Source organism: Xenopus laevis, chromosome 6S (assembly GCF_017654675.1).
Source record: "Xenopus laevis strain J_2021 chromosome 6S, Xenopus_laevis_v10.1, whole genome shotgun sequence".
NCBI lineage: Eukaryota > Metazoa > Chordata > Amphibia > Anura > Pipidae > Xenopus > Xenopus laevis.
The window spans coordinates 61,342,577-61,357,742 of record NC_054382.1 but is presented as its reverse complement, the minus strand read 5'-3'; the positions used below and the strand labels follow the sequence as shown (position 1 = coordinate 61,357,742).

The 15,166-nt window shown below is 36.8% G+C and overlaps 1 protein-coding gene across 2 annotated transcripts in view; it reads right to left on the bottom strand.

Annotated features, from left to right (window-relative positions):
- epb41l4b.S (erythrocyte membrane protein band 4.1 like 4B S homeolog) overlaps positions 1–15,166 on the bottom strand; it is a 156,423-nt gene that overhangs the window by 19,620 nt on the left and 121,637 nt on the right. Inside the window, exons 12-14 of one of the 2 annotated variants that reach the window (XR_005962239.1) lie at positions 11,478–11,587; positions 8,203–8,233; positions 6,223–6,328 (exon numbers count right to left, since the gene is read on the bottom strand). Coding sequence is in view for 1 of the 2 variants with exons in the window: in XM_018269392.2 (XP_018124881.1) it covers positions 8,203–8,233; positions 11,478–11,587 (141 nt within the window). In the remaining variant the exon portion in view is untranslated. The remainder of the gene's footprint in view (positions 1–6,222; positions 6,329–8,202; positions 8,234–11,477; positions 11,588–15,166) is intronic. The other variant, XM_018269392.2, reaches the window with a different exon arrangement.

Genomic DNA, 15,166 nt, shown 5'->3' with positions numbered 1-15,166 from the left:
CATCACTAAGCACACACTAACTTATGACATCACTAAGCTTCATTTCTAATTATATAATTTACAGCATATTCATGGCTGTTTTGTACTAAAAAAAATTATGTGAACTGCAAAAGCTTCTATGTGCATTCAGTGAAGAGCTGTATAATCTCCTGCTGCTGAATTTAAGCTCCAGCATAACCAAATCAGGGTCAGCAGGATCACAGTAGAAAAAAGTTGAGCAATATAATGCACCTCATGCTATTCTTTCCTGGCAGCACACCAAATTTATGCTAAAGGAATTCCGGCTTTCTGAAATCAACCATGAAACAATCTAACCAGAATTTCTAGTTCTAAAGAGTGAGGAATACTCAAGGAAGGACCACAAAATGCACAACCTGCTCAAACTAGCACCACTAGCAGGATGATGACTAAATCTGACCACACCTAAATTCTTACGTATGTTATTTCCTAAGATTATGGATGAAGTGTTTTCCCAATGATAATTCTGTTGAAATATAAAATAAGATATAAACAAGCTACAAAGACTGGAGTCTTATGCTTCTCATAACTAAGCACACAATATTTTTGTAGAACCTTCATTGGTAAAATACCAAATAAATGTGATATACCATTTTCATTTTTTAAAACTTTTGAGTTTTCTGAAATTTAAAAAAAGAGTATGCTCATCGTTACACAGCGCAGTGCAATTGCAGCCAGATACATAAACCACATAATTTCTATGTTACAATACTTATAAATTAGGGCATATTCATGCCACAAGCATGTGTGCTTATGCTACAAATGTACAAGCGATACGTTTCATCTAAGCACTTGAAGTGCTCAATAAACATTCAAGAATAAAAGGCTGATAAGCCCTAAGAAATCTTCTAATTTTTTCCCCCACTTGACTTTGCAATTTGTAACGATAACGTCATGTTTTGGTGCCCCAGTTTTCTTGCCTTCTGCACTGGCTTATTGGTATTTCTAGTGGATTGTGTTTTTGTTACCACAGTTTGTAGGTCATGTTATACTGAAAGGTTCATTTCACATTTGCTTCTTTCAATAAGTCCCTGGAATACACCATCTTTTAATGTGTAGTGATGTGCGGTTAATATAAGGAGCACCCGTTGGCGCTCCTTCCTTCTTCAACGCCGCCGGCAAGATGGACACACGTGGTGCCTTTAAAAGGTGCCAGAGCCCTACAGACCTTGCCCGATTATAGGTTCAACTTGTGTGTTCTTGGGTGTGTTATTGATTCTGACTTTGATTCCTAATCTTGACCTCGGCCTGTTATATAGACTAAGAACCTTGCTGCCTAAACGAACCGCTGTCCGGATTTGACTTCGCTACTTCTTAACACCTTGGATACCGTGAAAAGTGTTGTTACCTGCTACTTCCTCCTAGGTCCACAAAATCCTAAGCGGAGTCTTCGGGCCTTGACAGTTATCTCACGGTAGCATTGGGCTATACTTCTAGTATTTATTTCACCATTCATAAGTCTCATCAGTGTTCCATTTTATTGTGTGTGTGTATATTGTCTCTAAGTGCCCACACTCCAGTGAAAATAAACAGTAGGGTGCATGGTCCAATCTTGCTTATGTCAAATACAAAGTTATTAATTCCAGGACCAGTACTCCCTGTATGATATATTGTTTTTATTATGCACTTGTGCGCATTATAAAACAATAATTCTGTATTTGAGATATATATCTCATCACTTATTTATATAGCGCCAACAAATTATGCAGTTCTTTACATTAGTATATATATATATATATATATATATATATATATATATATATATATATATATATATATATATATATATATATATATATTTTACAAGAAGGTCCGCACTCTATAAAAACTTATAAAAATCACAATATTTATTATAAATGACTAACGTTTCGGCTAGGTCCCTAGTCTTTCTCAAACTTTTCAGTGGGTTGAACAAAAAGGTTGCATAAAAATGTGAGGAACTACAGCTTCTTCTTTTTTTTAACACAATCACTTCATTTTAGGGGCTCAATTAAAAAACAAAATTAAAAAACTTTAAATAAAATGTTAATTTCTAATACTTGGTTAAAAACCATTTACTGGCAATGACAGCCTGAAGTCTTGAACTCATGGACATCACCAGATTCTGGTAAGAGTGCCAGAGAATCTCCCGGCATGTCGTACAGTTAGTTAGCCAAAAATGTAATTTGTAAAGGCTGAAGTGACTGGATGTGTAACATAACATAACAGAACTTCCTGCTTTGCAGCTCTCTTGGTTTCCACTGATTGGTTACCAGGCAGTAACCAATCAGTGACTTGGGGGAGGGCCACATGGATTATAACTGTTGCTTTGGAATCTGAGCTGGATCAATTTCAAACTCACTGAACAGTTCTGTCCCTTGTGGCCCCTCTTCAAGTCGCTGACTAACTCCTAGTTAGAGAGCTGCAAAGCAGGAAGTTCTGGCTATTATGTTAAGGCATCCACTAGTCTCCCAATCACATTTTTTTTTTTTTTAGATTTTGATAGCTTTTGATTTCTTAGTAGGGAAGGTGACAATGGCAGAAACAAAGGTTATGTATTGTTTCCTGGACTCTTTAGTAAATATGTTTTTTTCCGAAAGAGTTGCTTAATGCGAGGCATAGCATCTTTGTCTGCAAAGGATTTCTTAGCCCTAAATCCTTTGCCATACATGTAGAAGGAAATACCATTAGGGAAGATTTGGGTCAGCTAATGCAGCGGTGGCTAGACTTTTTGACTGATTACATGGTTAAAGGTTTTGCCAATAAATGGAGTTGCTCTCTAGAGCCAATTAAAATATATAAAAATATATTTTTTGCCTAATAAAAGGAAATAAGCAACTTTGCAATATACATTCATTACAAATGTTATATATTTTTTAAGTTATTTGTATTGCTATTGAAAGCAGTGTTTGTCTGTCCCTCTCTATTCTCTTTCACAGCTGTTTTCCAGTACACTTGTACATTTAAAGTCTTAACTTCACAGGGTGCACGCAAAAGAGCATGTTCACCTCTAGTTCTGCGTAAAAGATATAATCTTTATTTCACATTTAGCATAACAACGTTTTGGACCCAGAGGGTCCTTTTTCAAGCTTTTCTCTGCCCTGGTGGCTCTGCCTTTTGAAACAATGTAACACAAGCCAGTCTCCTCCAGCAAGACAGGATTAACAAACCTGTCTTGCTGATAGAGACTGGCTTTTGCAACACTGTTTAAAAAGGAACAACAAGGAGTTAAGCAAATGCTGCTTTCAGTAGCAATTACATTTTCAACATTTTTAAAGCTCTAACAAGCTTTAACAAATTCATATCTGAAAATTAATTATAATTATGTTTTCTTTTATTAGACAAAAAATATGTTTGGGGTTGATATGTCCTTTAAGGCCTGATTACATTTATCCACCTCAGGTCAACTTTTTGTGTACAGTGCAATGAATTTCTGCATATCATTAAAACAAATATGCATATGTAAATTAAATCATCTTCGTTTATCAGGGAGATGTGAAATGCCAATGCCAAAGGATTTGTCAGAAATAAAGATACTTCATTCTCCGTGAGCACCTGCAAACTCACACAGAATTTTAGCAGTTCTCTTGCGTCATTTACATCATATCATTGGCTGAGCACATTTATTCAAGGTCAAATTTCGAATTCATGTGAGTTTATTTATTACATTCGAATATACTCCAAATTCAACTTGGTGGTTATTTGGTGCAGGGTTACCACTAAAGCAACCCAAACAGGCTGCTTTACTGAAAGTGGAACAGTAAAATACTCTTGGTTTAACTCCAAATGGAAAAGAGGTATATTTACATTTAATGACTCAGTTTTTCTGTCTTAGTAGTACTCATGCGACTGAAACCTTTCAAAAGAGGAAACATAGTGAGCAGAATAGATTTATATTTGGAAATGGAAGTGCGATGAGTCTGCAGCAGATAAAGAAACTCCATGGTTTATGGTAAAAAATCGAACTTCCCTGTTCAGCTACTCCCCTTTCTGTGATGTCACACTGTTCCACACTGTCCAGTGACCAATGAGTAGATCTGTGCTTGCGCCAACACTTCAAACGCACAAGCATGTCAGAATGGGAAAGATAAAAGGTGGTAATAGTGATAGAATAATATTTTCCAGCATATATCTTCGGGAAGCTTTTGCCAAACCCCATTATCTGTTACTAGGTGCCAAGCTCCTGTAGAACAAATGTTATTTGCTCTTATCTACAATGCTCATAACCAAGCTACTCAGAACACATCCTGAATGTAAGTCAAGCCTACTCCTAGGAAGATGCAACTCCTAGGAAGATGCTATTTTACCACCCCTACTTTCTGTCCAACCAGAGTGGCAGTCATCACAATCTGTATGCCAGAAATGATCCCCGGGGATCTGACTTGTATAAATACATTAAAGGGGTGGTTTGCCTTTACGTTAACTTTTAATATGTTATGGAATGGCCAATTCTAAGCAACTTTTCAATTGGCCTTAATTTTTTCTTTTCTCTTCTTTTTTTTTTTTTAGTTTTTGAATGATTTGTCTTCTTCAGACTCTTTCCTGCTTTCCAATGGGGGTCACTGACCCCATCTAAAAACAAATGCTCTGTAAGGCTACAATTGTATGGTTATTGCTATTTTTTTATTACTCATCTTTCTATCCAGGCCTCTCCTATTCATATACCAGTCTCTTATTCAAATCAATGCATGGTTGCTAGGGTAATTTGGACTCTAGCAACCAGATTGTTGAAACTAAAAACTGGAGAGCTGCTGAATAAAAAGCTAAATAATCCAAAAAACACAAATAATAACAAATGAAAACCAATTGCAAATTGTCTCAGAATATCACTCTCTACATTATACTAAAAGTTAATGAAAAGGTGAACAACCCCTTTAAGACACTGTTAACATTGTGACATTTGTAAAACCAGTTAAGTTTGCACTTTAGTTCCAAGATTTATATTTATGCCAGAAGCATTATCAGCATCCCTGCCCACCCCCACCCTACTCATAAACAACACAATTAATTGTTACTGCTGTCTCACATACAAGTCAGTCATAATTGGTTAATACTGTTAAAGATGTGAATGCCAGGATTATATTGGTCTTGCAAGATCACCTGAATATGTGCTAAGCAAATATTTCATAGAAAATCCAGAAAAGTCTGCAGCCATTTGACTATTATAATTGTTTTCAAATGTGTAACATACCTGTTTATTTCCTATATTTGGGTATCTGACACTCATCACATCACTAGTTCATTTTAATTATCCACGAAACATAAATCCAGAGAAAAGACAAATATATGAATAACTGAATTATTTTCAGAATGCAGATCTCTCTTGTTCATCAACTGTGCCTTGTATTGCAAACCCTGTCACGATTTTCTTCTAGCTGTTATTGAGCACTAACCTTTTGAAAAAAGAATATATGGATTTCCCCCTGTGTATTACAGATAATGCATATTGTACAGTATGTAAATTTCTTTGTACAGTGCCAAGCTCGTCTCAAACAGCTTAAACAACCACTAAGCTGCTCTTTCAAGGCTAATTGCCATTAATCAAATAATAGCTTACAGTTTGAGTGAAATGTCAGTTATAGTGCTAAACCAGGACCCATAGTATCCTAGTGAATTCCAAGAACATACTGCTTATCAAATCCATCTGAGGAAAGCAACATCTGTTCTCCATAAAGGAGATACCCAGAGAGGTATTTGTCCTACATTCTGAGAGCACTGACACAGACCCGAGTCTCTGTCTAGGTATCTGCAGGGAATTCTCAAAATTTATTTTTTTCTGCCATTACTGGTCTTTGTGGGGAATTTACAAAAGTGTAAGTACACACTTCTTAACGTGTTGGTTGAAATTATAAAAATGGTGTAAGCATCACAAACACACGTCTTATTGGTTTGTCATAATGCAGCCAAATGTTAAAAAGCTTTGTATACACTGTAAAAAAAAACGTTGTTAATGCGTTGAGAAAATGTAGTTTGTGTGCCAAAAATAATTCTCTATACAGACTTAAGCCAACGTAACCCATCTATATTTCCCTCTACATTTTGGAGGAAAAATGTCTGTAAGAATGTTGTGAGTATGACATTCTCAGAAAGGTTGCACAGTTGTATTCAGAATAATAGCAGTCCAACATCACTAACCTGATCAGTCACTGTTTTTGAAAGAAATTATAGTTCTACATGGCAAATAATTTACTAGTAGGTGTAGTAGAGTAATAGAAACCAACAGACCCAACAGTTATGACATGAATGCTGCTGATTCTGTGTAATTGAATCATTATTTGAGGCTTGTTCCAAATGATAGCAGTGTGTAGTTCAATTAGAGAGATCATTCATTCTGTGAAAAAAACAGGTGTCAATTACAGCCCCTGTTTAAGGAAGGAAGGCAGCAAATGTGAATGCTGGTTATAGTGCATTTCACTCAAAAAATCTGAATAAACTGGGTCATTCCAGACATTGTTCAGAACAGCGTACTTTGGATAGGGGAAAACATAAAAACTGCAGAAAATGATAGGCTGCTAAAATGATCTCAAATGCTTTTAATGGCAACTAAAACCTAAAAGATGTGGAGGAAAACAGAAAACTACCATTCAAATAGAATAGCCAAAATGGCAAAGACTCAGCTATAATCAACTCCAGGAAGATCAAGGTCTAAAGTTTCCTGTGAGTACTGTTACAATTAGACGCCTATGTGAAGCCAAGCTATCAGCAAACCACTGCAAAGTCCCATTGTTTAAAAAAAGACATGGGGAAGAGGTTACAATTTGCCAAAGAACACATTGACTGGCCTAAAGAGAAATGGTACAACATTTTGTGGCTGATGAAAGCAAGATTGTTCTCTTTGGGTCTAGGGGTGGCAGACCGTTTGCCAGATGACCCCCAAATACCGAATTCAAGCCACAGTACACTGTGAAGACAGTAAAGCATAGTGACGCAAGGATCATAATATGGGAATGTTTCTCATACTATGGTGTTGGGTCTATTTATCACATACCAGGGATCATAGATCAGTTTCAATATATCAAAATAGAAGAGGTTATGTTGCCTTATGCTAAAGAAAAAAACAAAGACCCATAACACATCAGTCTTGGTTCCAGACCGATATTGACATTATGAAGTGGCCAGCCCAATTCCTGGACCATAATTCAATAGAAAACGTGTAGGGAGACATCAAAAATGCTGTTTCTGAGGCAAAAGCAATAAATGCAGAATTGTGTGAATGTAACAGGTTCCAGAAGTCAAAATTCCATGCAAGACAGATGTGCAGCAGTTATCAGAAACAGTGGTTATACAACTAAATATTATTTCAGTGATTGAAAGGAATTGAACGGAAAGGAAGTTTTGAACCGTTTTTCAGTCTAACTCTATACAGTCAATGTTTACGTTTGTAAAGAAGAATACATACACTACTATTATTGGAACAGCCTAATATTCATTTTTCTTCCCTTTCTGTAAAGGAACAACACAAATTTGATAAATTTTTCTTCATGATTTGATTTGGAATAGAATCTGCAGTGATCCCAATGCATTTGTGTGTATGGAAATAAAAGCTACTGTATAATGATTTTGAGCTTTATTCACTTTTTTTAAACACACTGCTATTATTCTAAACGGGCGATCCTCTCCCGATCGGTGCTTAAAAATAAGCGTACAAGCAGGTCAAAGGGAGGCAGCATCTGCACTAGCGGAGCTGAATAAACCTGGAAATTCTGCTCTTAAAGTTACAAGAGGCAGCTTTTTGCCACCCCTTGTAACTGGCCCGCCCTGATGCCTGAGCCAAGGTTCTCACCTTGCCTTATGACAGGAGCAGCCCTGATTCTAAACACAACAGTACATACGACAAAAAAATAGCCGCACCTACTTTTTAAAATCATGTTTTGAAAATGTGTGGCTGCTGTGTGTTGCCTGCTTTCAAATACTTCTAAAAAGTAAAGTAGAGTACTGCTGCAATGCTTTAAAAAGAAGGAAAAAAAGGAAAACAGTGAACTCAAGCTGAAAAGGTTTCAAGAAATTTAAAAATATGTTATGAATGTTGCTCTGGGAAATTCAGAAATGTTAGAATTTTTTTTTTTAAATTGTATTTATGTGAGTGAGATATGCATCTGACAGCAAAGAATGAAAAGTGAATAAGGCTTTCTACACTTCATTTAATCTTTTCACAGAAAGGTAATTCATTTTTTAACATGAAAGCAAGGGATCCATTAAACTTACCAGAACTGTGGTGGCTTCATTGGATTGTTAGCTGTGTAAAAAATAAAATACATTTTTAACATCCTGCTAATAACATCCTGCTAATATTATTACTTTGTTAAACTACTGTTTTAGTAAAATCTGGTTTCCTTGCAGTTTCAGCACTGTGTACCACAGTATTCCTAAACAAGTAAATATGTCTATGCAGAGTATATGGAGCTCACCAATATGGAGCTGCAATAAATGCATGCAAGCTCAAACCAGAAGATTATTGTAAATGCTGGAGTAAAGTTTGTTTCAAGTATAGTAAGGCTTCCTCCTAGTAACTCCTTTATGGGTTACTAAAAATCAAGCAAACGTTGAACCTATTACTACTACATTATGCTTTAAATCAGAGAAGATCAAGTCAAATATTTATGTACCATGTTTCCCCCTAGCCAATAGTACAAGATTTTGTTGGGCAGAACACAAAAGCAAGTCTTCATCTGAAGCATTTGGCTGCAATAATTCCTGGTAAACATGGTACAACCAGCGTCCCCAGCACTTACCTTTACCTGTGCCGAAGGGGGCTCGGGGGGGGGGGTGCATTGGTAGTGCAGAGACTGCAATTTCTCTAAAGGTATCAGGAGCAACTTTTTTGCCCCTGGTCATCTGCTTGGCACTGCCATCTGAGGCACCCCTGGGTACAACCATGAGTAATATAGTAACAGTAAGTTAGGCTGAAAAAAGACACATGTCCATCAAGTTCAACCTTTTAACTCTATTTTAACCTTCCTAACTGCTAGTTGATTCAGAGGAAGGCAAAAAAAAATTTGAAGCCTCTCCAATTTGGAAAAGATTCCTTCCTGACTCCAAAATGATCAGACTAGTCCCTGAATCAACTTGTACAGTTGATTATCTTCCATAACCCTGTATTCCCTTCACTTGCTAAAAAGTCATCCAATCCCTTCTTAAAGGGCACCTGTTGGGTAAAAATGTTAGCCCCAACGCAAGGTGCGGGTTAATAGAGCCCGCATTCCGTTTGGGGACAGTAGTTTTTCTTAAAAAAAAATGCCCCCCGCCAGTGCTACACTACCCGCACAGGGAGGGAGCTCCCAGTGCGAGCAGCCATGACTGGTCACCCGCATGCGCATAATGAAAAGCTGCCCTGAATTGCTCATTATGCGCATGCACGTGATGTCACATGTATAACCCCCGGGTTCTAAGAGAGCTTAGTTCAGTTTTAGACCAGCCCCTATTTATGATTTTCTCATATTCGCTTTCATCTGGTATGGTACCTATGGATTGGAGAAAAGTTGATGTCATTCCAATATTTAAAAAGGGATAACGATCTCAGCCTGGCAATCATAGGCCAGTAAATTTGACATCTGTGGAGGGCAAATTATTTGAAGGCTTGTTAAGGGATCACATTCAAAATTTTGTCCTAGTAAATGGCATTATGGGCAGCAACCAGTATAGCTTTATGGTCATAGGTCATTTCAGACAAATCTGGGCAATAAGTGGCAAATGAGATTAAATGTTGCTAAATGTAAAGTCATGCACCTGGGATGTAAAAATATGCAAGCCACTTATACCCTTAAAGGGGATGTAAAGTTGAAAAAATAAAATCCCATTTTTACTTTCTTTAATGAAAAAGAAATCCATCTCTAATATACTTAAATTAAAAAATGTGTACCGTTATTATAAGAAACCTGACTGCATGCAGTGCAATTCCCCCTTGATTTACTTGCTCTGACTGCTGCAGATAGGAAACTTCCGACTGTCCCTAACAGCTCTGCAGGGAAAGGATCATACTTTCAAACGGCAGGGGGGAGGGACTTCCCAGAACTCGAGCAGCTTTGTTTCCCTGTACAGCAGCCAGTGACTGTGTAGAGATTTGTACCTGCAGACCCAGTGCAGTCTGCATATTCTGATTATTAATCAGTCTTGCTATATCGGCTTCTGGCAGATATTATTTGACTTGTGCTATTTTGATAATTTATGATGATCCCTAAGCGTAACCTCCCAACTGAAGCCGAGACCACACTGAGCATGTGCATGGTCTTGCAAAGATGTTTAACATAGTTACAAGGTGATATCCCCCTGTGGCCAACTTTTAAAAGCATAAATGATGTGTTTTATTAGGCTTCTGGTGCAGTAAGTTCATGTTTATGGTTAGTATACAAAATACAATTTTTTTTCCATTATTCTATTTTAGACTATAGTTCCCCCTTTAATGGGAATGCACTAGGGCCTTGGAGTCCTTGTACGTAATAAAGTTGGCTGTAGCAAGCAATGCCAATCAACAGCATCAAGGGCATGTAAAGTCTTGAGCTGCATTAAAAGGGGCATTGATTCGCTGGAGGAGTGGGTTATTCATCCACTGTTCAGAGTTCTGGTAAGGCCTCATCTAGAATATGCCGTACAGTTTTGGTCTCCAGAGCTAAAACAGGACATTATTGAATTAGAGAGGGTGCAGACAATGGCAACTAAGTTATGGAAAATCTTAGCTATCAGGAAAGACACAGTTAGGATTGTTCACTCTGGAGAAGAGGCGATATGATAACTATGTATAAATATACAGTATAAGTGGATCATATAATAATCTCTATAATGCTTTATTTACCAGTAGGTCTTTCCAGCTGACACGAGGTCACCCATTCCGATTAAAAGAAAGGAGGTTCTGTCTAAATATTCGGAAGGGGTTTCTTACAGGGAGATCCGTGAAGATGTGGAATTCACTCCCTGAATCAGTCTGTCTGATACATTAGATAGCTTTAAGAAGGGATTGGATGGCTTTTTAGCAAGGGAAGGAGTACAGAGTTATGAAAGATAGTTTGTAGTACTAGTTGATCCAAGGACTGGTCAGATTGCCATCTTGGAGTCAGGAAGGATTTTTTCCCCCTATGAGGCAAATTGGAGAGGTTTCAAATGTTTTGATTAACTGGGTATTTAAGCACAGCCAGGGCAGTTTGCTTATTGGATTCCCAAATGCTGACTGGTTTCACTTTTATCGGGATCGACCAGTGCAATGCAGGGTCAGCATATGTAGGGCCAGGGTAGTGGATCTACTAGAAAAGCATTTTGGTTGAGGAAAGACGTCCTCATTTGTATGCTAAGCAAAATTAGATAAAAATCAGAAAACATTCATTGAGACAAATATGCAATATGCAGTCATGGGGAATTTAGTACTCTATTGTATGTATCTATCTGTATGTTGCATACAGTCTCCTGTACACTTGTTAAAATTGTATTAGACACTACGTGTTGAGCTAGCAATTATAAAGGGCACCACAAAGAAATAAAATCCTTAATACCCTTGAATGTAGAATGCCTTCGTGATGGGTATCGCTTGCTAGGTCTCCTTTCAAACGTGCTAGTTCTCCGTAATCTTCCTGCATGAGTTGCCTGATATTCTGTTCGACCACTAAAGATGCAAACACATATAAAAACATTTTTTAATAATAACAATAATAAATATAAAGTCAGTAACAAATGTTTCAATATGATATTGTAGCCAATAGTAGTTGCTCCATATTAAAAATGACGACTAATGAATTTCCAACTTGGTTTCGCTGAACTGCAATGCTCAGAAAATGTTTGTTAGTCCCGAATTATCAGGTGCTATATGTAATCAATAAATAATGTAAATTATATGGCTTAAAAAACTGAGGATACCCCACTTAAATTAAAGGTCCCCGAGTACAAACCTGTACTTGCCTCTGAAACAGCCTACCCCCTTCCTACTCTGCAAGGGCAGAATGATTGTTCAGTTCTCCACAAAAAGCAGTAAAAATAAGGGTTTGGCAAAGGAAGTTCTCATCGAAAATGTCAGTGGAAAACCATATAGTGGGGCTCTAACTTCAGTGGCAAATAGCTTCTGGAAAACATTTTAAATTGCTTAAAAATAGTTTTAAATATAATATTACAAATGTTAAAAATATTTTACACATCTGGAATTGTTCCATTTGCCAATCAAATTTTGTGATATACACGCTACACTTCAAATTTAGTTTAAGATGTTTACATTAGTGTAGTTTTTATTTTTAAATTATGCTGCTTACATTAATTGGCCAAATAATTTTTTTCTGAACCATCAAATTTTTTTAGCTGTAATATTGGTGTGTGAGCAGACATCTCAAATCATTGTGCCTGATTTAGTGATTTCAGAAAAAGCCAGCACTTCACAATGAAAAAGCTTTCAGATATTTTTTCTACTGGTCTATGTAACCAGAGGAATTGCAGTTGGACTTGTTGTGTGCAATGCTCATATCCATCAGTAGGTGGAGAATAGAAGCACTTTTAGCAATGAAGGTGTCAGGGAGCTGTTCTCTTGTTACATTTCCATTGTTCTGTTGATAGGCTGCTAGGCGGAAAGGGAGTGGGGGATATCACCCCAACTTGCAGTGCGGCAGTAAAGTGTGACTAAAATTTATCAGAGCACAGATCAAGACAGATGGCACCTGGGAAACATGCCTAGTCCCATGTGAGATTTCAAAATTAAATATAAAACAATCAGTTTGCTCTTTTGAAAACTGGTTTTCAGTGCAGCATTTTGCTGGAACAGCACTATTAACCAATACATTTTGAACCAAACATGTTTTCCCATGACAGAATGGCTTTAACGGTAACAGGCCGAGGTCAATAACCAGTCAGTCAGCGCAGTATAGAATTAGAATCTGGAAGGCTAGTCAGTAATCAGGCAAAGATCGGTTCAGGCACAGAAAGAGCACTGGTCAAGGACAGACAAGAGTCAAGAACCGTAAATCAGACATTTCTGGAGATGTTGCCCATAGCAAACAATCAGATCTTTGCTTTTGTTTTCTAACTTTATAGATAGCTGTTTAAATCTAATTGCTGATTGGTTGCTATGAGCAACCTCTCCAGAAATCTCTTCAGATATTTATCTCCAATGTTAGTAAACATGCCCCAAAGATTGCACCCAGGAACTATCTCAGCATAGACCTAAGTTGGGCAGTGAGAATTGTGTGCCATGCATTTAAATATTTGAATTTCACATCATGCACGACGAGTATACAAATATGTGCAGGAGTGGAGCACGACACAACAGGAAGCGGTACACAAGAGGAGGCAGTGGGAGACCCTGCAGGCGAGGCAACAGGTGCCCTTGCCCCTCCCAGGTATAATTACATGTTCTTTTGATGGTAGTACTGTTGTAATCTTGACAGGTATATTACACATTGAGAGAGGAAGATAATAATTAGTTAATACTAAGAGAACAAAAGTTAAATTTTGATGTTCATGCTGTAGCAACTTTTAGGTTAAATGATTGCATTAAATTGTTCCCTTAGATAAATGGAACACTCGGCTTTAATGAAATGGGTTTAGATAGTTTAGTTTAAAGGAAATGATGTAGAAGCATGTTTTATAATTGCTTTTTCTATTGCTTCAGGAAGCCCAGAGGTGTGGGTTATTTTAAGCCATTAAACATCATATAATGTTTTGCAAGGTAATTGTAGAATCTAATTAACACATGGAGCTGGATCACATAGAGAAGCTGGAATGAACAACCATCTTAGATGTGGAGGAGTTGAGTGGACAAGTGACTCACCTTAACTGTAGCAAAGCAGATTTTACTTTATACCAATATTACATGTTAAAAACGTGTTAGTGTTTATAAGCCATTGAAGGCCCTCACCACTTAATTTGAGATTGCTGAACTAGCATTACCTTTCTGTAACTACTGCTACAGGTAACTCCATAATTTCTTGCAGCTTTTAGTCAGATTAATTATGAATTTACTTTTTTTAAAGACATTCATTATATTATGTGTGATGAACTGTATATAATACATTTAAGTAGTAGGCTGACCAGCCACCCTTTTAATGTGTGATTAGTATAAATAAATAGATTTATAGAAAAACCCAGCACTCTTTAGTTTCCTTTTTTATTACAGTTTTATTTTATTACAGTTGGGTAAGGGTTGAAGGCAAATAGGTCCCTAGCACCACAAGGTTTTCTATCTGTATCACTCCTCAAATGTTATTTTAGTTATATGTTATTTTACAATACAATAGGATGTTTAATCCAGAATGCTTTGGGGTTTGGTGTTTTCCAGATGAACCTTTCTGATTTTTCTATCATACCTGGAGTAATTTAAATATATGCAACAGGGTTGTTTGGTAACCAATACAGATAAATAAACCAATATATAAATACAAACTGTTAAAAAGAACTGCGTGCTCTTTGGGAAAAAATTATTCATTGCAATCATGAGTATGATCCTACAAAGAGATTTTGTTATAGTTCCATTTTCCTAATAAATTGTCTAGGACAGTCCCCTCCTTTTTTTTTATTAACAGTACAGTACAAATGGAATTTGCTCTACACATTACTTTCTCCAATAAATACAATCCAAGGTAATTTCTGTTTGTCATTGCTTGCAGCATACCGAAAACAAAATAGTATACTTCTTGAAAACAGGGCCTTTTATGAACTAATGCATAGATCTTTTGTATACTTAGCAGGCTGCCATTGTGCCTCCTTTAATTCAAAAAGGAAATTATTTTCTTGCTGTGTCGAGTAAGGACAATTTGTTGTGAGCTACTGATCTACTGTATTATCAACACTGGAGAGAAATTCAGATTTGTATTGTGAAGCTTGTTGTCAAATCATTAAAATGATTTGTGTTTTGTCTGGTAAATATATAAATGCCAAACCTTCTCTTTATGACTTTAGGTTTACAGAACTGTCAAAAGCATTTTCTTGTATCTTCTTGAGGGACAATGTAATAATATATTTATGAAACTATTATTACTTTCACTATATATCATACAGTTCAGTTTAAATGCATTTAATGAAATGGCAGTGGGAAAATAAGGTGCCCACTAGTGGCTTAATCTGCATGTATATATACCACTGGATACACCATATAACCAACATGATACCCTTTAAAAGTCATCCCTCAGGCATATTTTATAGATTTGGGGACATACAGATTTCTTGAAAGAAAGTTCCATTTTAATTCAGCAGGAATGGTGTAATC